At 34.6% G+C, this 24,921-nt stretch overlaps 4 protein-coding genes across 11 annotated transcripts; 2 read left to right on the top strand and 2 right to left on the bottom strand.

Annotated features, from left to right (window-relative positions):
* The first annotated feature begins 526 nt into the window (after positions 1 to 526).
* Positions 527 to 1,787, top strand: LOC107907979 (uncharacterized). The gene is made up of 2 exons (XM_016835268.1): positions 527 to 1,104; positions 1,667 to 1,787. The coding sequence occupies exons 1-2, from the start codon at positions 527 to 529 to the stop codon at positions 1,785 to 1,787; spliced, it is 699 nt and encodes a 232-aa protein (XP_016690757.1).
* A 9,251-nt stretch (positions 1,788 to 11,038) lies between these two features.
* LOC107910191 (sugar transporter ERD6-like 6) lies at positions 11,039 to 15,172 on the top strand. Of its 4 annotated transcripts, none has more exons than XM_016837968.2 (19): positions 11,040 to 11,165; positions 11,348 to 11,656; positions 11,739 to 11,801; positions 11,879 to 11,968; positions 12,050 to 12,109; positions 12,181 to 12,246; positions 12,335 to 12,400; positions 12,494 to 12,569; positions 12,652 to 12,716; positions 12,814 to 12,906; positions 12,989 to 13,069; positions 13,151 to 13,235; positions 13,317 to 13,363; positions 13,446 to 13,508; positions 13,639 to 13,698; positions 13,811 to 13,876; positions 14,385 to 14,444; positions 14,676 to 14,790; positions 14,864 to 15,172. In XM_016837968.2, the coding sequence occupies exons 2-19, from the start codon at positions 11,462 to 11,464 to the stop codon at positions 14,974 to 14,976; spliced, it is 1,464 nt and encodes a 487-aa protein (XP_016693457.1). In that variant the 5' UTR covers positions 11,040 to 11,165; positions 11,348 to 11,461; the 3' UTR covers positions 14,977 to 15,172. The 4 variants fall into 4 exon arrangements, with proteins under 4 accessions (XP_040944696.1, XP_016693457.1, XP_040944695.1 ...); XM_041088761.1 differs by having other exon boundaries at positions 11,139 to 11,165; positions 11,397 to 11,656; XM_016837970.2 differs by having other exon boundaries at positions 11,164 to 11,315; positions 11,397 to 11,656.
* Positions 15,173 to 15,656: 484 nt separating this feature from the next.
* On the bottom strand, positions 15,657 to 17,935 carry LOC107910190 (3-ketoacyl-CoA synthase 4). The gene has a single exon (XM_016837967.2). The coding sequence runs from the start codon at positions 17,420 to 17,422 to the stop codon at positions 15,875 to 15,877; it is 1,548 nt and encodes a 515-aa protein (XP_016693456.1). The 5' UTR covers positions 17,423 to 17,935; the 3' UTR covers positions 15,657 to 15,874.
* Positions 17,936 to 20,794: 2,859 nt separating this feature from the next.
* Positions 20,795 to 24,298, bottom strand: LOC107910188 (7-methyl-GTP pyrophosphatase). Of its 5 annotated transcripts, XM_016837964.2 has the most exons (10): positions 23,997 to 24,144; positions 23,749 to 23,820; positions 23,601 to 23,675; positions 22,984 to 23,064; positions 22,343 to 22,412; positions 22,176 to 22,267; positions 21,479 to 21,520; positions 21,321 to 21,401; positions 21,148 to 21,215; positions 20,841 to 21,082 (listed from the first exon to the last, which is right to left on the bottom strand). In XM_016837964.2, the coding sequence occupies exons 1-10, from the start codon at positions 24,021 to 24,023 to the stop codon at positions 21,079 to 21,081; spliced, it is 612 nt and encodes a 203-aa protein (XP_016693453.1). In that variant the 5' UTR covers positions 24,024 to 24,144; the 3' UTR covers positions 20,841 to 21,078. The 5 variants fall into 5 exon arrangements, with proteins under 5 accessions (XP_016693452.1, XP_040944694.1, XP_016693455.1 ...); XM_016837963.2 differs by lacking the exon at positions 21,148 to 21,215 and having other exon boundaries at positions 20,795 to 21,082; positions 23,997 to 24,298; XM_041088760.1 differs by lacking the exon at positions 23,749 to 23,820 and having other exon boundaries at positions 20,795 to 21,082.
* Between the last annotated feature and the right edge of the window lie 623 nt (positions 24,299 to 24,921).

Below are 24,921 nucleotides of genomic sequence, written 5' to 3'. Positions count from 1 at the left end.
ATACTATCTCAACAAGAAATTCACTGATTGTGAAATGAGGTACTCGTCCATTGAGAAATTATGTTGTGCCTTGATTTGGACAACTCGGAGGCTAAGGCAGTGCATGTTCTATCATACGACTTGGTTGATTTCAAATTTAGATCCTTTAAAGTATATGATGGAGTCAACTGCTTTGAATGGGAGAATGGCTAGATGGCAGATTTTGCTTTCTGAATTTGACATAGTGTATGTAAGTCAGAAAGCCATGAAAGGAAGTGCAATAGTTGATTTCCTAGCTAGTAGAGCCTTGGAAGATTATGAGTCTATGAACTTTGACTTTCTAAATGAGGACCTGATGTATGTGGCAACTACTGAAGAAAATCCCCAAATGGATCACATATGGAAACTAAACTTCGACGGAGCCTCAAATGCTGTGGGTAATGGAATTTGGGTAGTCTTAGTATCCCCAAGTAGAGATCATTATCCTAGCGCTAGCAAATTGGATTTTGATTGAGCAAACAATATGGCAGAATATGAAGCATGCATTATGGGCATTCGTGTAGCTATTGAACGTAAAATCAAAGTGCTAAAAGTGTATGGGGATTCCGCATTGGTGATATACCAACTCAAAGGAGAATGGGAAACAAGGGACCATAAGTTGATCAGCTATAAAAAGCTAGTTCTTGAATTGATTGATGAGTTTGATGACATCACTTTCTGTTACCTCCCACGGGACGAGAACCAGATGGCTAATACATTGGCTACTCTAGCTTCTATGATCCAAGTGAATAAGTTAAAGGACATGAAACCTATTCAGATGAGCATCTATGAAATTTCGATTGATTGCTATAGTATTGAGGAAGCGGAAAAGGATGACCATCCCTGGTATCAGAGTATACTGCAATATGTAAAGAATCGAGAGTACCCTGATCAGGCAACAGAGAATGACAAGAGAACCTTGAGAAGACTAGCCATTGAATATGTCTTAGATGGGGAGATCTTATACAAAAGAGGGAAGGATCAAGTACTGATAAGATGTGTGGATGCTGTAGAGTCTAGAAAGATCTTGGAAGAAGTCCATGAGGGTATTTGCGGAACTCATGCAAATGGTTTCACAATGGCCAGGCAGATCATGAGATTCGGGTACTACTGGTCCACTATGGAAGGAGACTGTATCAATTATGCTAAGAAATGCCAAAAATGCCAAATTTATGGTGATAAAATGCATGCACCTCCTTCACCTCTTCATGTTATAACTTCTCCATGGCCTTTCTCCAAGTGGGTATGGATGTCATTGGGCCAATATCACCGAAGGCTTCTAATGGGTATCGTTTCATCTTCGTGGTTATTGATTACTTCACCAAGTGCGTGGAGACTGCTTCATATGCAAATGTCACGAAGTCAGCGGTCAACAAATTCTTGAAAAAGGAGATTATATATCGATATGGAATGCCTAAAAGAATCATATCGACAATGCGCTAAATTTGAATAATAGCACAATAGCGGAGGTCTGCAGTCAATTTAAGATCAAACATCATAACTCCTCGCCATATCGCTCAAAAATGAATGGTGCGGTGGAAGCGGCTAACAAAAATATCAAGAAGACTGTGGGAAAAATGGCTAAGACTTAAAAATATTGGCATAAGAAGTTACCATTTGCCCTCTTTGCTTATCGAACGTCTATCAGGACTTCGACTGGGGCAACACTTTTCTCTCTGGTTTATGGGATGGAAGCAGTTTTACCTATTGAGGTCGAAATTCCTTCTTTCCAAGTATTGGCTAAGCTAAATTTGGATGAAGCAAAATAGATTCAATCTCGATACGATCAGTTGAACTTAATAGAGGGAAAAGGCTAAAAGTTATTCAGCATGGTCAGATGTATCAAAGGCGAATGATGCGAGCCTACAACAAAAAGGTTCATCCCAGAGAATTCCACGATGGGGACCTAGTGTTGAAAAAAATCCTTCCTATACAAAAAGATTTTGGAGGAAAATGGATGCCAAATTGGGAAGGTCCATATGTTGTAAAGAAGATCTTTTTCGGAGGAGCATTGATCTTGAGTGAGATGGATGGTAAAAATTTACCAAATCCTGTAAACTCAGATTCGATCAAGAAGTACTTTACCTAAAAAGAGAAGAGATCAAGGTGAAAACCTGTAAATGGCGCTTTGAGTCCTAAAAAAAGAAAAAAAAAGACCAAGGTGAAAACCCGCAAAGGGCGCTTTGAGTCTAAAAAAAAAGATGAAAATAATAAAGAAAAAAATGGAGAGGCCAAGGTGAAAACCCGCAAAGAGCGCCTTGAGACCAAAGGGGATTTAAGTTGAAAACCCGAAAGGACGGCTCAAATATTGATCAAAATAGGGTATGAGATTATCAGGGCAGCTCAAATATTGATCGGAATAGGGCATATAGTGGTCTTGCTATACTTGAATCAACAGGAAAGGGTATGCAACATCTTGGGGCATCGACAAAGTACTGTAGATCTTCTAAACACATGTAAAACTTAGAATGGTCTTCAGAAAGTTTGTACAGAGAAGTTCAAGCTGCTATATCTGGAGCACCTAGTCTTTATATTGAATTGGTTGTTCTTGAAATACTTCATTCTTTTTCAAGAAACGTATCAATTCCTCTTTTATTCTTACTATCCTTGATAATTTATTCATTTCGAGCTATGCTCTCAAATCAATACTATTATATCCATCGTTATATTCTTTTTGCAAGCATGTTGCATTAGAATAATGATTAATGGACTAATAAAACTTTCACAAGGGAAATTTTGTATATTACTCTAGAAGTTCTAAATAATACAGGAACATGAAACAGGACTATTGTTTAGAACGCTCCAAGTTTAAAGGTTGGAAATCTGAGAAGGAAGAGTCTAAATTAAGACCATCTCTTTAGATTTTGTTATCAAAAGCATGGATTGAACAAAATGACAAGATGTCATGTTGGTGACAAAGTTTTAATGAACAAGCAAGCAATTATCACCGAATAATAATAAGAAGTTATTCTTGGAGAAGAGAATTCTTCATTTGTGCATGAGCATTTGGTATGACTCCCTGAGAATGGTTTAAAGGACCAAAGAGCTTCACATTCTGTATCCTTAAATTGCGATAGGAGAGGATTGAGAAAAGACCATATTTTTCTACCCTTGGGTTACAGTGGGAGAATGATGGTACAAATTTACGTCCCAGTGGATTGAATTTTGAGGTTTACAGTGGGGGCAATTTGACTAAGTGTTTCTTTGGAGACGCCAGCTGAGCAAGAAGGCGTTGTAGCACGTCAGTGATAAAACTTTAATAAACTTTGAGCAATGATAACCTAAGTGATAAAGAGGGATCATTCTCGAAAAAAATAACATTCTGCATTCATTCAAATGTCATTCATACACGTCTAATTAGGAGCATTTGATTCATTCTAATCATGATATCCTAATCACTAGGCATAATTAGGTTCATAAAATGGATTATACAGGTCATGTTTCCCAAGAGAACAGATCGGTGAAATCACAAATTCTATCTCCCTGAAGTTACAGTGGAGCGGATTGAAGATAGCAAGTCTTATCCCCCTGAAGTTGCAATGGGGCAGACTGAAGATGGCGAATCTTATCTCCCTGAAGTTGCAGTGGAGCAGATTAAAGCCAATAATCCTATCTCCCTGAAGTTACAGCGAAGTGGATTAAAATGACAGATCTTATCTCTCTGAAGTTGCAGAGAGCAGATCGTATCTAGTCTTATCTCATTGAAGTTACAACGGAGCAGACTGAGAAAGCAGGTTTTATCCTCCTAAAGTTGCAGTGGGGCAGACTGAAGATGGTGAATCTTATCTCCCTGAAGTTGCAGTGGAGCAGATTAAAGCCAATAATCCTATCTCCCTGAAGTTGCAATAAAGCGGATTAAAATGACAGATCTTATCTCTTTGAAGTTGCAGAGAGCAAATCGTATCTAGTCTTATCTCCCTGAAGTTATGTAACACCCCGAACCCGAGACCGTCACCGGAGTCGAACACGAGGTGTTGACAGACTTTTAAAAATTTTTCCAGACACTGCCCAGTCTGAGTACTAGTCGCTTCAAAAATCATATCTTGAGTTTCACAACTCGAAAATCAGTTTTGTGATTTTTCCCTGAAACTAGACTCATGTCCCCACCTATGTATTTTTTTCTAGAATTTTTGGTCGGGCCAATTAGTACAGTTTATTAGTCAAAGTCTCCCATGTTACAGGGGTCGACTACACTGACCTTTTCCCATTACGACTTGGATATCTCTCTGCACAGAGCTTCAATACTGATGCCATTTGTTTCTATGGGAACTAGACTCAGAGAGGAATCCATACATATATGGTATGACCCCTAATTATCTCTGGTAAATTTATAGTGAATTTCCAAAGGCGGAACAGGGAATCCAGAAACTGTTCTGGCCCTGTTCCACAAGAACCCGAATATCTCTTACTGTACTGTTCATATGATTGTTTCGTTACTTCCATATGAAAGTAGGTTCATCAAGGTTCGATTACATAATTTATTCACTATTTAATTCCACTCCTACGTATTTTTGTGATTTTTCAAATCTACACCACTGTTGCTGTCAGCATCTGTTTTCAAGGTAAACTTTACCTATTTGTGGTTACCATGGACCAACTAGGGTTTTGCCATACATAGGTCCACATGTGATCATATTTAGCCATTCCAATGGCTGATCATTAGCCCAACACTTCCATTCCAAACCATAGTCACATCGTGAAACCATATATACATACATAAACACAAATGGTCTAATGCCATACTCCACTTCTACGAGCCATTTTCGCATGGCTTTACACACATACATCACAAAAAGTACTTAAACAACAGGGGGTAGTCCTATACATGCCATATCCAGAGTTCAACTAAAAGAGTACCAAAAGAGCTTTGATAGTGTAGATGACTTCGACTTCGCTGATCCCGAATCCGATAGCTAACGAACAAAATCTATAAAACAGAGAGCCAAAGCAACCGGGTAAGCATTTTAAGCTTAGTAAGTCTCAAGTAATGAAATCGGCTTTGACTACAGTATTACATTCACATAGCTAATTAAGTCACTTTATTAACACACATTCTCATAATCATACTTACTTCACACTTCATCAACATATATACACAAGGTATCAACCTTTCTAAAAGCCGAAAGTTCGTTAGCCGATCGCACGAATACTATTTAAAACGAATTGACTTTTCCAATGCACATGCAAACATACCTTATCGTTCGGGTTGGTCGAGCATATTTATTGAATTAGTTACAGCACAAAACGCTCACATTCAAACCCAAGTTTCTTCGGTATTTAACCGAATATAGCCGCAAACACATTTGCCTTCGGGTCTTAACCCGGACATATCAACTTGCATAATTGCCTTCGGGTCTTAGCCCGGATATATCATCTCGCATAATTGCCTTCGGGTCATAGCCCGGATATATCAACTCGCATAATTGCCTTCGGGTCTTAGCCCGGATATATCAACTCGCATAATTGCCTTCGGGTCTTAGCCCGGATATATCAACTCGCATAATTGCCTTCGGGTCTTAGCCCGGATATATTCCAATGCTCATGCACACATATATCAATAATCATAACACATCCATATCATTTCTTCGTTACTAAGGCTCAAACACAAAACATTTATTAAACCTTTCAAATTTCGGCTCAGTAGCCACACACAAAGAGCATGATTTCAATTGGCTTTATAACATAGTCTCTAAGCACATTCGACTATCCGTCATAGTATGACTATTCATTTCAATATAATTCAAGTAGGGTCATTACTCGAAGACTTACCTCAAATGTCGTCGAACGACTTCAACGGCTATTCAATTACTTTTTCCTTCCCTTTATCGGATCTAGTTCCCCTTTGCTCTTGAGCTTAAGTTCAACAAAATTTAAAATAGTCATTAATCGACTATTCAAGTATTACTTTCAGAATAATATATATATTGATCCGACTTTCACACACATAGATTATAGTAAGCTTTATAATAATCAATAAATAATTCATTAGCAAACTTTCATTAATGTTTACAACAAAATCACATATTCACTACGAGCTGTTTTCCTGAGCAGTAGTTACTAAATTATTTATAACTGGAGCTACTAAACTCCAATTTACTTGCCGTTAATTTTCCCTGAATATATACTCGTATATCTTCCATCCATAAAATTTTCAGAATTTTAGGCTTGGCCAATCAATACCAGATTTTTCTTAAAGTTTCCCCTGTTTCACTGTTTGACTATTCTGACCACTCTTCACTACGAATCCAATTTCTCATTTTACAGAATTCAAAATGTGTTGTATTTGATCTCATTTGAAACTAGACTCATTAAGGAGTCTAAGCATATAAATTTTATCTTATAATCATTTTTGTACAATTTATAATGATTTTCTAAAAACAGAACAGGGAATCCAGCAGTCATTTTGACTCAGCCCCACAATACTTCAAATATCTCTAGATCGGTAACTCTTTTGTTTTTATAGTTTCTTTTGTAAGAAAATAGACCCTTCAAGCTTTAATGACATAATTCACTCAGCTTCTAATTCAACTCCTACAAATTATGGCGATTTTCCAAAATCACCTTACTGCTACTGTCCCCAAACAGATTATTACCAAATCAAATACTAACATTAGCATTTCACCTTAATAGCTAGCTTACCAAGCCTTAATTTAACATATAATTCACACATATCACATTCAGCTATATATACATTTATCATATTTATCATTAACAAAATATGCTCATGTCAAATTTACTCCCAATCGCATCTCAAAATTCAGCAAGCTTAGAACACATTTAATAATTAAATTCGGTAGTTTAATCACTTTGCTAACTACTTATACATATAATTCAATTCAACATTATAAACCATTATCACTCATTTAGCCGATTATAGAGAATTAAACATAATATCTCTAGGATATACTCTACATGGCCGAATATACTACATTAATTTTCAACATTACCTATGTAATTACCTATAGGTTCTTATACCTTAAATTCACACATTTAGCCTTTTAATGCCTATTGATCATTCCTTTGGTCTTATCAAGAACCATTTAACATGCAAGGAAAATAATCATAGAGGAAGAAATTTACATTCTAAATAGACTCAATCTTTGACCGAATGTACAAGGCTCCTCTAAGCCACTCATCCAAAAATCTTTACCCCATTCTAGTCATTCCCCCATTGTTCCATACAACATGAAATAACCCCTAATTCCAACACTTAATCATTCGGCATATTGCTCAAATCACCATAAGAAATCTCAACTTTCTTGACATTACCAAGAGTGCATCCACAATTTAACTTAGCATATTATAAAGCCAAATCAACAAATTCAAAGCTTACCTCCTAATAGCTAAAGATGAATGCCGAATTGCTCTAGGTAAGTTTTCCCTTCTTTTTCATCCTTGTTTCGGCTTGAGGGAGGTATGAGAAGAAGATGAACACCATCCTCCTTCTTCTCTTTTATTTAATTCCTTTTATTTCAATTATTAAATCATTTGTTAATACAAAATTATTTTAATTTTGAATTAGTGGAGCATATTCTTTCCTTGGCCGGCCACTATGTTTATCATGGGTAAATTGACATGCAAAACCACTCCTTTCAATGCATGTACTATTAGACCATTGTAAGATTAACCTCTCACTTTCCAACAAAGTTTCATATAAGTCCATATTAATAAATTCACATAAAGATGATCAAATTAATGCATGAAACTTTCACACATGCATTTACTCACATCATAAACACAGAATATAACTTTTAATTATTTATAAGACTCGGTTTCGTGGTCCCGAAACCACTTTTCGACTAGGGTCAACTTTGGGCTGTCACAACTTACAGCGGAGCAGACTGAGAAAGCAGATCTTATCCTCCTAAAATTGCAATGGGGCAGACTGAAGTGGGGCAGATTGAAGTATTGGGGATCTTTTTTTTTTACGCATATAGAATACAAAAGTAAAAAAAAATATTCAAAGAAAAAACGAAAACAGAGTATTCGAAAGGTGATTTTAAATCTTTCCTTAGCTTTTCCTTTTTTTTCTCTTTTCTTTGCTCATTTGTTCATTATTTGAGTGCGATAATAAAAAGAGAGAGGTTAGAAAGCGAAGAGATTACCTGGTAGCCGGATCTTTGTTCACTCCGTCGTAATCGGAGTCGGGTGAAGGTTCGGCGAGCTTCTTAACGGCCGTTATAAGGAGCGGCGCAGGGAACATTTTTTTCTTTTAGGTTTTTTTTAAAAAAATGATTGATTGCTATTAGTTGTAGGTTTATTTTAGCTTCTATACTGTGAAGGAAACGACATTATTTTAAGCATGCTTCAGTAGCTTTAAAAACGACGCCATTTAGAAGCTCAGACCCGCGCGGTGACCTGACCTGGGACAGGATCCGCCCAATTTGGTTCAAGGGTCTATCTGCGCCACGAGTCCTTCTGTATTTTGTGTTGTTTCTTTCCGATTTTCTTCATTTTTTTTAAAATTTATACCATATATTTGATCCTGTTTTCATTTTGATCCTCGGTCAAACGGAATTGTTTTCACTGATCAGATTTGAGTATCCTAATATTTGCGTTTAATTGATGTTTTGGTCCCTCAGCTTTGAATCGATTATCAATTTAGCACGATTTTTTTCTTTTTCTTTTAATTCTAGTTGCAATTTTAATTTAGTTCTTTTTATATACTTAATTTTAAATTAAATTAGTTCTTATTTTGACATATTTATTACTTATTTTTAGTGTTACTTTAATATTTCAAATTAAAATTGTTTTAAATTTATCATACATTAATTTTTTTAAATCCATTGTATACTTTTCTTTTCAAACTTGACATATTATTATTTAATTCATCATTTATTAATATATATATTTTTTATGAAAATTTGATATAATTTATATATATTGATGTTTTATTTTTATTCTGTTTTAAAATTCACCTTTTGAATATTCTTATATATTAAATATTTACATGATAATATATTATTTTTTTATATAATACTATTATTCGTATATATATATATATATATAACTTATAAAATTACTTATTATTAGGGTATATATATTAAGGGTTTTGATACTATTATAACTATTAATTTTAAGTTTTTGAAAATATGTTTATATGTTTATTTTAAACCAATTTTATTAATATGTAATTTATTTCTTTTTAAAAAAACTTACTTATATACATTTCCTACTTCATTTTTTATTAGTATATATGTATTATTATTATGTTTTTTATTTTATATATATTAAACTAATATATGTATGTTATTTGCTTCAAATTTATTTTAAATTCAATTACTCAATGCTTATTTTAATTCTATTTTGAGTCTATTTTGAGTCTATTTTGAATTCGTGTATGTAATTTATTTTAAAACTTTTATACATAGGACATATTGATTTTTTTTATTTCTTTTTTTTATTATCTTGGTGTATCTTTTAAAAATTGATGATAGATTTATTTAGTTTTTGAATATTAATATTGATATTTACATAATGTGATAAAAATTGTTGTTGCTATTCTTGTTTGAATTTATCTATTGCTTGTTTATTATCCCTTAGTGTGTATTTAGATTACAAATTATATCTTTTACATTATACATTACTATTCAATCATACTACATTTATTTTAAAAATTGTGTTTCATTAGAGCACTAAAATCATTCTATTCCATAAATTTTCAAAAATGATCGGTGTTCACAATTCTCGAGAGGATTGTGTCCTAACTTACTGGGCTTCAATTCTTTTCGATGAATTTAGATAGCCAAGTATTTATTTTGCAATAAAACCATAAAGTTTCAAAATAAAGTTTTTTCGAGATTTCAAAATGTTGAATTCTAACTCACTGGATATGACATTTTGCTACTTCGAATTAAGGATTTTTAAAATAAAGGCAATATTCGGTATTTAGGAATTTCGAGAAATTGAACCCTAACTTACTGGGTTTTGATTTTTCGTTTGACCCAAATAACCAAATATCCTTCTCAAAATGCACAAGTTTTAAAAGTTAAAAGATAAACTTAATTTTGAAGATTAAAAATGTTGCACTCTAACTCACTGAGTGTGACAATTTATTTCTTTGAAATGAGCGTGTCTTATCATCCAATTCGTTTTATTCAAATTTTCAACACTAAGACATTAAACAATCAATTCGGTACCAATTTTGGGCGTTACAAGGGTGCTAATCCTTCCTCGTGCATAACCGACTCCCGGACTTGTTTTCTCAAAATTCGAAGACCAAAATCGTTATTTTAGTAAGTCAAAATTTTTTATTAAAATTTTAAGATGATCTGATCACACCTCGAAAAAGAATTGGTGGCGACACCATTTTCATTTTTAAAAGTCGATTCTTGTTTTCAAATAAAAAAGTGGTTTCAACACTTATAATTACAAGAATATCACATCTTATCATAATTAACCAAATGTGAAGAAGAAAGAAAATTCAATATCTATTTGTACTATAAACATAGCACAACCTGACTCCGATACCAATTGTTGGAAAAATTCGGTCATGAAAATGATTTATTGTTACAATGGAATGTTTTCGACTTTCAACCGAACAACCTTATCTGCTATTCTCGTACCTCAAATTGCGTCTAGTGTGGGCTCGAACAACAAGAACCAAGCACAAAACTATAAACGATCTATTTCTTTTAGTGAGAAAGTAATTCTCTGAATAGAAATTGGTAGAAATTATTATTCCCATAAAATGTAATTTATTTTAAGAAAATAAATTTTTACTACTTTAAGTAGAATAACAATAAATGAAACTTATATATTCAAATTTGTATAAATAACTCTACCGAGTCATCTATTCCTTTAAGTAGAATAACAATAAATGAAATTTATATATTTAAATTTGTATAAATAACTCTACCGTGTGATCTATTGATAGGGAGAGGATGGTATAAATTATTATGTCCTGAAAGATTTAGAAAATCAGAGAAGACAACCTTACTTACCAAACAATGCCAAATGCCAAGTTTCTGTTGGTTGTTTTAACAGCTAGGACTGGTAGTTGCACCCCCAATCAAACAAGTTCACTTTTAGTCTTCACGTTTGACTTGTAAACCAAAAACAAAAAATGATTTCTTTCTTTCACGTTTAAAAATATAAAGTGGAATATCAATCATAGTATAGGAAGCTAAAGCTTTTTCTGACATTAGGTAACAATCTTACTCCCTTCTCTTTTTCTTCATTAAAAACTAGTTTAAATCGGTTCAAGTGGTTATCAGATCTATAGAGAAATTGGCTCCAAAACACCATATACCCCTCTGCTTCATTAATTTGGATCCCTTTTATCATAATAATTTATAGTAAGTAGTAATTTTCTAACTTGTTTTTCCAGGATTCCAGGTATTAAAGTCTTGCTAAACAGCTCCTTATCTTCACTCTAGGTGATCAGAAAGCTTTTGTTCATTGAAAGAGACTGCTGATTACAGAGAAAAAAAAGAGGGGAAACATGAGTTTCAGGGATGATTCTGAAGATGGGAGGGACGTACGGAAGCCATTTCTGCATACCGGAAGCTGGTATCGAATGGGTTCCAGGACGGGATCCAGTATGCTGGGCTCATCTCAAGTTATTCGTGATAGTTCCATCTCTGTTGTAGCTTGCGTTTTGATTGTTGCTTTGGGTCCTATCCAATTCGGTTTCACTGTAAGTTAAAAACTTCTTCTGATTTGGCTTTCGATTTTACTATCATTTGAAATGACAAAGTGGAAGTTTCTGAATTGGCTAGAATGGCTACTCTTCTCCTACACAATCTGCAATCATCAAGGAACTTGGGTTAACTGTATCAGAGGTATAAATTATTACACTATTGTCCACAACTGTGTTTTGTCTTTGACTTGGCTAATAAGAGTCCTATTTTGGGGACAGTATTCTGTATTTGGTTCTTTATCAAATGTGGGTGCCATGATTGGAGCAGTAGTTAGTGGTCAGATGGCAGAGTATATAGGGCGAAAAGGGGTAATCCAATCCATCACTGTTTTTTTTCTTGTTATGATGATTTTGATTGTTACTAACTTCAGTTCCTTATTCCCATTGCAGTCTTTGATGATTGCTGCTATTCCTAATATAATTGGATGGCTTGCTATATCTTTTGCAAATGTGAGTTCTCTAATCATTATATTATTATCCAAACTTCATGTAGCTACTTACTTGATTGCTGCATTTTCCAGGACGTATCTTTTCTTTACATGGGAAGGTTGCTGGAAGGTTTCGGTGTGGGAATAATCTCTTACACGGTAACGATGAATTATGCTTCGGTAATTAAGATCGAAATTTGTAGCAAAGCATTGCTGAGAGTATTTGTTGCGTCTTCTTCATATGTAGGTGCCTGTGTATATAGCTGAGATAGCACCCGAAAACTTGAGAGGCAGCTTGGGTTCTGTGAATCAGGTTGGCTCTGGATCTATTCACCAATCACCATGTATGCTGTTGATGAACAATTGAATATTAATAGGAGGCTGCTATACATGTTATACTATGTAGTTGTCTGTTACAATTGGAACAATGGTAGCCTATTTGCTGGGACTTTTTGTAGGGTGGAGGATACTTGCAATTTTAGGTAATCATCTAGCAGTGGCACCTTCCTTCATTCTTATCATTTCCAGTTTACTTGTATAAATTGCTAACTTGTTGTTTGGCAGGAATACTTCCTTGTACAATTTTGATTCCAGGTCTATTTTTCATTCCAGAATCTCCTAGATGGCTGGTAAGCTTGAGAAGTAGTAGGTTACCAGGTTGTACTTAAGCATGTTCACTTCGATAGATAATGATCGCCTGATTCGAGTTTCCTTCCCTGATTTTAGGCAAAAATGGGAATGACCGAAGATTTCGAAGCTTCTCTTCAAGTTCTCAGGGGTTTCGATACCGATATTTCTATCGAAGTCAATGAAATCAAGGTAATAATACTATGATTCATTTGTGCAATTGCCACTTACACTTGTTTATGTTAGTTTTTATCTTTATTTTTTAAATTGACAGAGGTCTGTAGCATCAACAACTAGAAGAACAACGATCCGGTTCGCAGAACTCAAAAAAAGGAGATATTGGTTTCCATTGATGGTATTTTTAATTGCTCACAAAATCTGCAACAATATCATGACTTGGTCTTGGTAACAACCACACAGTATTTTTCACTTTCAGGTTGGAATTGGGCTACTTATGTTGCAACAACTTGGTGGCATTAATGGTGTTATATTCTATTCCGCTACCATATTCGAAACTGCTGGTAAACATATGTTATTTTTCACATTATGGAAACATTTACCAGACAAGAATCCTTTAACTTGATGATATGAACCTCGAGCAGGAATTAAATCAGGCAATATAGCTACCTTCGGAGTTGGCTTCATTCAGGTACAAGTTCCACCAGCCTTTTCTGGGTTCACAATGAAAAAACTTGTGAAATAATGTGATGGTTGAAATTGTGTATGGTTAGGTCATTGCTACTGCTTTAACCACATGGTTGGTGGACAAAACAGGCCGCCGGCTTCTGCTTATTGTAAGTTCACTCGCTGAACTGCATACCAAATGGATATCAATATATCACTCGCGCCTTTGAACTGCATACCAAATGGATATCAATATATCACTCGCGCCTTTGTTTGTTACTGCCCTTTAATTTATTTCAGGTTTCCACTTCTGGAATTACTCTCAGCCTCCTACTTGTTGCACTCTCATTCTTTTTAAAGGTAACAATATGGTGGATTCTTTTGTTCACAATTCCCCTGCAAACACCTAAGTTTTATCTGTATGCTACTCGGGTTTCGGTCTAAATTATGACCATTTTGATGATTGAACCAGGATGTTGTGTCTACTGAGTCTAGCCTTTATAGCATAATGGGCATCTTGTCGGTAGTTGGAGTTGTGGTATGTTTCTTTTCCTTGTTCTAATATAGTGGTTATTGGGTTAAAGTTTACTACCGTATGATTTTAGTCCCTCTATTATTAAAAGAAACATTTTAGTTTCTATATATCTGAAAAGTCGACATTTTAGTCCTTACATGTCAAGTTTGTTATTAATGAAATAACATGACTTAATAGTGGCTGACTTGGCATTAAGTCAAATATTAAATTAAAAAGACAGTTTGGAAGAATTAGTAGAGGTAAGAAATTGATTTTGCTTTTATCTCAAATTGTTATCGGTTTTATTTGGTTTTTTTTTTTTTCACATAATCGTTAGGTTTAAACTAGTTATAGTTTGGTCCATCTCAACCATCATTGTTAAGCCACGTTATTCTATTTGTTTTCAAAATTAGTGGTACTGAAATGTCTTTTAATAGTAAAGGAACTAAAATAATGGTACAACCGTGGTTATTGCTTTGATTCTTTGTTGGTAAAAGGCGAATTGTTGAACTTGATCCTTTTTTTATTCCAGACCTTGGTGATAACTTTCTCTCTGGGAATGGGGCCCATTCCTTGGATTATAATGTCAGAGGTATCAACTTATTACATTTTATAGCATTGCTATTCAAATCAAGCAGTTCTACTTCTTTCAAGTGCAGTGCAAGACTAATGTCTGATCTTAAACAAAATGCTGGTTTCTTTTCAAATGGCTGTGGATCAATACTACTTCCATGCCTGATTCTTACAGCATAACATCCAGTATGGTAGATAAATAATGATGATGATCTCCCTTTAAACTTTAGCATCTTATGATTTGATGCAGATTCTTCCAGTAAGTATAAAGGGTCTAGCGGGAAGCATAGCAACACTTTCCAATTGGTTCTCTGCCTGGCTGGTTACCATGACTGCCAACCTGCTTTTGGATTGGAACAGTGGAGGTACAATTTACTCCAACTCAAAATTTAATTGAGCTATGGTATTATTAACTCAACCTCCCTTCACCTGCAACAGGAACCTTTACCATTTACATGCTTGTAAGCGCTTTCACTATTCTATTTGTGAGTCTTTGGGTCCCTGAGACTAAGGGCAGAACACTCGAAGAAATCCAACGCTCTTTTAGATAAGCTTTTCTTCTTTTCCCCCCATTTTTACTATAGAATAATTCAGTTCCTGCAATTTTCCATTCTTTTATAATCATCTCTAGCTGTAAAATTTTTGTTTATATATTTATCTTTCCATATTCTCTAGCAAGCATCTCTTCTTCCTGGCATCACTTGTATAAATTTCATCCTCAAAATAAAATATATGTACTATTGTCTACTTATTTGAGTGATTAATTCCTTCATTTGGCATATACATGCCATATATCCTTACCATGGCCATGCCAAATTTTCTGTTATTAGTAGCCAGGCAGAATAAGTTCATCTCCAACTCTTCAATTTTGTCCAGGTATCTGTGCCTAATATTCATGCCAAATGCATATCCAGACATTGGTATGAAAATATAACTCTTCAAAGATCATCCAATACATGGAAAAACTAGAAAAAATTGACATGCATGTGTTGTACATATATACCAATTCAATTCGAGTAACAAAGATTCAGCTAAATGAGTACGTCACTCATCATTGCTTCATGATGATTACAAGTTTTGAACAGCAGGAAAGCAAGCGTCACTAATCAGTTCTAGCCATTGTGGTCCTTGCCACTTTTACCCACAGCAAAAAGGTATTATATATCAATGATATCTGAGTAATAACTATTAGTAATCACAATAATAAACAAAACAAAAAACAAACTGAACAGGATGAAATGCTATGATGGTACATTGATGAAAATTTCTATAAATGTTGGTATCAGACATGTCATTGACTAGTAAATACATTGAGAATTATAGTACAAAATGAGCAAAGTCTACATGATAGAAGTCCAAACATGCAAGAAATGCAAAAGATGAAACACAATGGTAACCAAATTTGACAACTAGCTGAGAAAAATTGAATCTAACTCAAAATGTTACCAGCTAGGAGCTTATTTTCACAGGATACTTATCAATGCAATCTTCCCAGGGACCATTACTAGACGGCTTTACATTCCGGAGAGCTTGCCAGACTGCACTGTTACATTTGAAACCACTTCCAAATGCAATTTGCCATATACGGTTGCGATTCCGAATCCTCCCCTTAGCCTCAATGTATGCCAATTCATACCAAATGGAGCTTGAAGAGGTGTTTCCGAAGCGATGGAGAGTCATTCTAGAAGCCTCAACATGTATCGGTAGCAGCTGCAGATTCTTCTCCAGTTCATCAATCACAGCCCTCCCACCAGCATGTATGCAGAAATGATCAAATGCCAACTTGAAATCCGGAATATAAGGCTTGACACTTGCATTGAACAATTTCTTCACTACCAAAGTTGTGAAGAACAAAAGCTGCTCACTGATAGGTAAAACAAGAGGACCCAAGGTTGTGATATTCGTCTTTAGCGCACCACCAGCAATTGCCATCAAATCTTTGGACAGCGATACGCCTGTCTTCCCTGCATCATCCTGTTCTTGATACACACACCTAAATGCCTTATCATCTGCTCCGCGATGAGTCCTCACCACATGAATAAGCTTATACTTAGCTCGCCTCCTATCGTTGGACTTGTTCGAAAGCAAAACCGCGGAACCCCCAACTCGAAACAAACAATTAGGTATCAACATAGACTTGTTATTCCCAAAATACCAATTCTGAGTAATATTCTCAGTACTCACAACAACAGCATACGTATTCCTATGAACCTGCAACAAGTCCTTAGCCAGATCAACAGCGATCACCCCAGCACTACACCCCATTCCACCCAGATTAAAACTCCTAATATTTCCCCTTAGCTTGTACTTGTTCACAATCATAGCAGACAATGAAGGGGTTGGGTTAAACAAGCTACAATTCACAACAAGAATACCAATATCCTTGGGACTAACATTCGTGTTTCGAAAAAGAGTATCCAATGCCCCAAACATAACCTCCTCAGCTTCTTCCCTTGCCGCCGCCATAGACGGCGTCGGAGGAATACTATGCATTGCTTTAGGCACATAAGTCTCTTCTCCCAGCCCCGAGCGCTCCAAAATCTTGCGCTGGAACTCGAGTGACGACTCATCAAAATCCCCGGTCAACCTAGAGTGCTCCAAGAAACGACCGTACGGGGCTTTAAGATGGTCGGGAGGACGGTAACAAGAATAATCGACAAGGTAAACCGGTCGGGGTCGGGTCATGATATAGACTGTTAACCCGAAGACTAGAATAGCAGAGCAAATGATGATGCTGACTAGATTGTATTGAAGGTGAAGCCACAATTGGCGTAAATCATCAAGATTCATTTGAGAAACTTGGATCGATAGTGCGGCGATGGCAGGGATAAAACAGAGGGTTAAAAGATTGGAAATTAGATAGTGGTAACCCAATTTGACGTACTTGAGATTAACGCTTTGGAGGAAATCCGGTAGACTTCGGGATTGTTGGATCCGAACACCGACTGAGCCGCTTCCGGAGCCACCATTTGTGGTGGCTACACCCCCTTGGTTCATGATGCTCCGTTAAAAGTGATGAACCGGGGGTATGGCGGGGGGATTAACGGTCAAGAGGGAGTGGTAAGTGTTTGTTGCTTGGGACTGACCCAATATACTAATAGATTTGCAACTAGTGAATCGTCACCCAAGGTTTAAACTTTAAAGAAAAAAAAAAACAGAATAACAAAAATGTGGGAAATTTGAGAGAAGAAATTTAGTTTCTGGAGAAAATAAAGATTAAAGATGGGAATCTAATGCAAAGAGTGGTGCGGAGAAAGGAAGGGAATAGGAAAAGTTATGAATGTCAAGAGTCCAGTGGTTGCTATTATTGAAATCTTTGTTGTTGGTGGAAAGAGTTGAATTTTTTTATATGGTTTTGAATCATCTTTGTATTCTAGTTTCTCCATTTTCTAGAATCACGTGGCTAAAAATGATGTCATTCTTATCCCCTTTTTTTGCCTTACCCACATTCAAATTGCATGAATTTTGAAATTATTTGGTCAAATTTTGTGTTCCGTAATCTAAATGTTTTTATTAATTTGCTTTCTTTAATTAAATTTTAAATGTTTAATTTTTGATGTGGTGTTTATGACAAATAATGTCATATAAGTATAAAGTACAAGTGGATTACCATACCAATATTATTAAAAAATTAATATTTTAGTCAATATTTTTGATAAAAATTATTGATTTTTTTCAAAAAATTAATGGTCAAATTTAACTCAAACAGAATGATAAGTACCAAATTGATAAATATTGAAAGTTAGGTTCATTTCCCCTCAAACATAAAAAAGAAAAAAAAATTAAATTCTTTAGCTTCCTTCTCAAACAATTTTCAAACTTCATTCTAGTGTTACGGGCCGCAGTTCAAAACCCTTGACCATCGAACCAAATGCATCCAATGGAAGTCTATTACTCAAATGGGGATCATTTGGCCCACGAGAATTGGCCCGATTTAAAGAGCTATTAGAGAAGCCTGTCAGATTGAAGCCTGGTTGGCCCGATAATGAAGACATAGCAACTTAGGCTGATATGGTAACTAGTCTTAGAAGTTAGAGGGAATCATATCTTGTAAAAATTAAATTAGATTTGATACGGCATATCTTGTAAATCCTTAAAATAAAGGTAAATGGTTAATCTCGTCCGTCGATGTAAATGTATCTTGACCGTCGGTTTTGGGGGAGCTCAACTATAAATAGAGAGCCTCCCCTCAATTGTACTGACTCCATTCATTGTTTCATTATTCTTTGTGAATAAGAGAATAGAGAGCATTTACTCAAACACTTTGCGAGCGTTCTTTCTGTTCTTCTTCTTCTTTTGGCATAAATCGCTTCCGCTCTTCAATTTGGTGCCTTGGATGAATTCTTAAGGAATCACTTGAGTTAAGGCTAACTTAGGCGAGTTTGGACGAACGGATTGCCTAACGCCGCACAGATCGGAAGAGAAAACTCTAGCCCCGTGACACTAGAGCGAGGACACTCAATAGATTAGTGCCCTAAAAGGTTTTGGTATTTTTTACAACAGTGTTAAGTCTGGTACATGTGATACTTTTATATAATGATATGTGGCAACAATAACATCATAATGATGTCATAATTCTAATTTTTTAATTTAAAAAACTAAATTTTATTTGAAAACTAAAAATGTATATATAAAAATCATAAAAAAATTAAATACAAATAAAATTATATATTAAATTAGAGAAAAATGAATTAAAATAAATATGATGTAATTATAAAAACCATATTTGACAACAACCAATCAGCACCCAAAAGACATTAGGGATAGAGCACGTAGAGTGATGAGATGGGTTTGGTTGACAACTCCTGAGCTTTGTGGCCAAGGTAAGCAGTAAATTGGCGACCAGAATTGCCATCGGATTCAGATAACCCTCATTTCACAACCCAACTTTTCTTCTTGAAATTTTCTTTAATTTTTTGGATATCTGTTTAGTTTTCCTTCAAATTTCTACCATGACTCCTCATCCTATTTCCATTGGACAACCCCAACATAACCCATGCATTTTCAAACACCAAACTTACTTACAGAACCATAATGCCCCTGAACCCACATACCCGATTCAACCCCAATCCTGTGTCTTCTTATTCCTCAGTACTCTACTAAATCTCACCGGAGAAGAATCAAATTATATTCTACTGTTGTCACTGCTAGAAGTCACAATCACATTGAACAAGGACGATCATCTTTGATGCTTCGTAGGCTTGCTTTCCATGCTAAAGGCTTGATAATCAATATTAGAAAATTTGTGCTAAGGGAAATCAAAGTACCCCGGCTGACCTAACAAAAGTAATGGACTAATAGCTATAGCGAACAATTTTTTGTTTTATTTTTAATTTAATTTTTTTAAAAATAATATTTTGTTTCATTTAATATAATTTAATTTTTGTAACTTTTAAAAAAATAATATATTTTTATTTTTGTTTATAAATTATTTATGATATTTATATATTTTTAGATTTTTTTAATAATTTAAAAAAATTGAATTATGATGCCCTTATGACATCATCATTATCATATGTCACTATCTGGAAGTACCACCGTATACCAAACTTAATACGGTTACAAAAAAGTAACAAAATCCTTCACCGAATGAAAATTTAAGTACCAACTTTGGACAAAAATTATAAATATCAATTTAAAAGAAAATGATAAATTCAGGGACTAAATGAGTATTTAAGCCTTATTTGTACTCAATTTCAAACTCAAATTTGCGTTTAAATTAAAATATCTCAATACAAATTAAAGAAAAAAAAAAGATTAAGTTTGCAACTCAAATAAGAATATTAAAATAAGAAAGAGTAAATGTCATAATATCCGGACCCTCTCAAATTAATTGATGATTTAAATTTAAAATATATGGATTACGGGGACATTTTTTTTGTTTGATGCTGACTTCTTTTTTAAGTACAACACAATGTCAAAGAAAATACTATTTGGTATGAGAAAACCTGCTCCGCCATTGACCACGCTTCATCGACCCTTTTGTCTTACTTCACAAAATAATTCACTTTCTAGAAATCTTCAATCTCATGATTTTGACGAAAGCTCCCTTTTACCGAAAACTAAATAAATTAATTCATATATGTTAAATTAAAGTCAAGTTGATCCATTCTATTAAAAATTTCATCATTTTCTATTATTAAAAGCTGAAGTTACTTACTGAATAACAATACAATTACACGTGACAAGCCATGCATACCTCAATCTAATATGCAGGAACCAACTTTTATTAATCAAAATACCTGATTTGCTTTTTGATTCAATATATAGGGATTAATTTATCTATTTTTAAGTAAAAGGGACCTCTACTCAAACTCTAATCTAAGATGTCGAAAAACATGTTTGATTTTGTCGGACCACATTGCCAACTGTTCAAAGGTGAAGATCTCCTCTTAAGCTACGCAACTACAGCATCTTTCAAACCAAAACAAAATAATAATAATAATAATAACAATAATAAGGGGCATATGGCTGTAGTTTATTTACCAAAAGTAGCAGCTTGGGGAAATAAAACGAGTGACAAAGATAATATACGGAAGAGAATAAAAGTGAAATAAGTTCCACTGGAATCAAATGGTGTGGCTCCTAGACAGCTTCCTTTATGAGTTTCTCCGTGGGAGCTTTCGGCAATCCCATCACACTGTCTATTGTCCCTACCTGCAAAACCAAACCCACATCTCATGCCCCAATAAATCATGCTCTTCAGATCCGATTGAACATACCCGTATGCAGGACTCAAGCCTAAGCTGAGTAACACAAGTTTTGGAAAAGTTTGTCGGTAATGTCGAGGCTTCGGAAGTATTCATGCATTAAAAGATTCATATGTTTAAGTTGCCTAGGCAATATGGTGCAAGAATCATATTTACACTAGATTCGCAAAAATAATCAAACTAACCACTTGTTTAATGTATGGCTTTATCAAAGGATGTTCGATCAGCAATCCCCCGGCAACATGTAGTACATTCCCTTCCTCGATCTGATCAACAAGTAAAGAACAATGACATTGCCCAGGCCGTAAGCAAAAGGAGGGAAAAGAAGAACAAAAACTCTTACCAATTTCTCAATGACTTCGTCTGGTATTTCATGGAAATGTATCTGCAGGGCATTAAAAATGAAAATTAATAACAACAAAAGAAAGTGTTAAGCCACATTATGGACATGCTTAAGTGCAGCAGACTGTTTATTTTACCCAGAAGGGAACATGATGAATATGGTGACAGAAACATGCATAAAGTGGGTAGAGTAAAATATGTTGTTCATTACTATTTCATATTCTGTGGCTACTATAGCTTGATGCAAGTGTTAAATAATTTGACTAAGAAAGCTGAAGAAATATACCCACCACACACACACACACACACACACACACACACACACACACACACACACACACACCCCAAGGTATGAAAGGAAGATGGAATGAGAGTGGGGTCTGAACCAAAGCATTTTCATCTATAGTTCTACAATGCACTCTGACATTTATGCTTCACAACAGTGTTTTGGTATGTTCTAGGTTCTTAAAATATATTTTTCTCCTAATGAAACCATAAACTCAAGACACTGAACCCTTAACTCTAAGCCCTAAAAATCTGATGATTTTTATTGTCTTTCCAGCAATATTGGGGTTTCCTATAGAAATGGCTCGTCAAGATCTTTCTAACAGAATGTGCGGCAGTTCATTCGGTTGAGCAATTTAGGAGAATATAATTCTTGGTTAGCAAATTCAGATAAAAATTAGAGCCATTAATACCTCCACTCTATCCCATTCTCCTTTTCTGAATCCAGTTTTAAGGTTTGTAACTAGAACAGATCCCACAGTTGCAGCATGCCCACCTGAATAGCCTGCGCAAATGGTTAATCAGTAAAGTTTTGAAAGAGTAGAACAGTAGAAATTGGATCGAGAATATTATCACAAACCTTTTATAAATTGATGTGCTTCTTCCTCATTGGCCGGTTTTTCCCTTATAACACCTTCATAGACCACCACCTCCGGAACATTTAACAATAACAGTGAGATATCAAAGTAAAAATGTTTCTTACAGCATGAAAATATTATTAAATGTGCCTACGCTTACAAGCATGGATTATCACCAATTTCCATCTATGAGATGATACATCGTACAAATGCATTTAGGCAAAAAAACAAACGTTTGCAAGATAAGCCTACACGATAGTGGTGCATATCTTACCACACTTCTAGCATGAGGAAATGGTAAATCTGACTATTTGTGAGACATTAGCCTCTTATAAGTATCGAAAAATTACAGTCAAAAGACTTCTCATTAATCATGAAAAGGAACAAATCCATTGCAACATCTATTTAAGGAAGCATTAAATTATAAGAACCTGTTAAAAAAGTTTAAGATAGAAACTTATTTACCTATATATGGTTTAAAAATGAAATTTCCTCCAAAGAGCCAAATAACATTTATAACAGAAATAAAATAGATTTTCGCGATCAAAGAAGCATTATTCAAAATTTTGACACATGCAACAAAGACTACAACATAATTAAACATTTCAGAAACTCTAAAGCATGTCCAAGAATAGATATTTACTTGATCAGAAGTAATTAGTAATGTTGGCTCAGCTTCCTTTACATAATCACTGACAGGAAGCCTCTGTAAGATTGCGTCTGCCTGAAAAAATTCATTCCAGATAAGCCGAAGCAACAGAATATACGAACACAATACCATGCAGCAGGCAACAGAAGCAGTGGCAACAATGAATAAGAAAGATTATCCATGTAAATTTAATGATCTGAAAGGGAATGTACAAAGGCTACAGTTTGAATGTATGCTGTCGCAAACTTGACCGGTCTCAGTCCCTTAATTATTTTGAAATACATCTAACACGGATCAAAACCAGAATTTCACCAAGAGAAATATGATTCAAACTAAGCATCCTATTACACTTAAGTTGCAATAACAACATGATACTGGAGCCCTAAATAGCACTTTGCAGTTTTATTACTGTGGAATTGATAAAAGAAACTCGAAAATTTCCCTCCAATTTACAATAAAACACCCAGAAGCACAATAAAGAAGAAGAAAAGATGAAACACTGCTCACAGCAAGCAAATAAATACATCGATTCTAGGCTCTAAAATTTTTCAGTCAATCAAAACAATCATTCCAAATGAACACAGCAAGATTAAGTAAAAGAAGAGGAAAACCTTTGCTTCAGCAAGGGCCATGACCAACTCCTCTGGCTTCTCCTTTCTGATACCTTTCTCGTCAATGTCTGCACTCTGCAAAAATAACAAAAAGTGAAACTTCTTTTTCCCCTAATATATTAAAATTTCCAAAAGAAATGAAAATTACCATGAGTGTGAATTCATATCCCATTTCAGTTAATATTTTACGACGAGGTAAGGAAGATGACCCCAATATTATCTGCAGTGAAACAACTATCAAACAGTTAAACTGTCAACAGCGTTTTTGGAAAGCTAATATTCGGGGGTTTTCCTTTTATTTTTATTTTCATTTTTAAATTGTTGATATAAATTTGTTTTTAAGACAAGCAAATAGAAACAAAGATGCTGTCAAGTAAGTGACTAGTTTTGGCGTACCTTGAACTGAGAAGTTTTGTCTTCCATTTTTGTCTCTGCAAAAAGCGGAGCTCTACTGATCAGCGAGTATTTAGGGAGCAACAGTGAGTTAACGAAGAAAAGAGACCGAGTCTGAGATGGTGCGGACCGAAATAGGACCCTGGTGCCAAGCCCTATGGACCGCTAAGCCCGCCAATGCTCCATAAAATTTGTTCTAACGTGAAAGCCCAAGCCTAGAATTGTCAATACTCGTGAATTGACTGTAAAAATTGATTTTGCCATGATTTGTAAATGTATTCTTTGTTTATTTTTTGGGTGTAATCTGTCTTCAGTTACTGTTTGTCAACAATTTAAATTTTTCTTCAAATTTAATTCATTATTTTATTTTTGTTGGTTGTCATCTTTTAAAATAGAAATAAATATTAAAATTACTCATAAATTTAGCTCTAATGCTATTACAATAATTTTGATTTTATGCAGTTGTATTTATAAATCTTTTTTATTTAAGTTTCACAAATTACTTACATTGTTATTGATGTAACATCATTTTATATTTACATGCACTATCCAACAAAGATTATATTTATCTAATATGAAAACAAATTGATGCATTTAGCTTTTTAACTATATACAATTGAATTAAATTTAAAGTTTCATGTATACGATTGAACCAAAATCAAAAGTTAATGTATATAATTTTCGTCAAATCAAAATCCATGTATTACATTGCATCTACACAATTTATAAAGTTTTTTACTGAGTTGGTATGACCCATCAACCGAGCCTCAAACTCAATTAAGAAATTACCAAAAAAACCATTTTATTTGCAAAGTAAATTATGAACGATCCGGTTTTAGCCGGTGTCAAAAAATGTAGTTTTCGAAGTCGAATTTCGTAAATCGAAATAGTGAGAATATTAATCGAAGAATTTATGCATTAAGAATGA

This window comes from Gossypium hirsutum, chromosome D02, assembly GCF_007990345.1.
Source record: "Gossypium hirsutum isolate 1008001.06 chromosome D02, Gossypium_hirsutum_v2.1, whole genome shotgun sequence".
Taxonomy (NCBI): Eukaryota; Viridiplantae; Streptophyta; class Magnoliopsida; order Malvales; family Malvaceae; genus Gossypium; species Gossypium hirsutum.
This window is presented reverse-complemented; position numbering and strand designations above follow the sequence as displayed.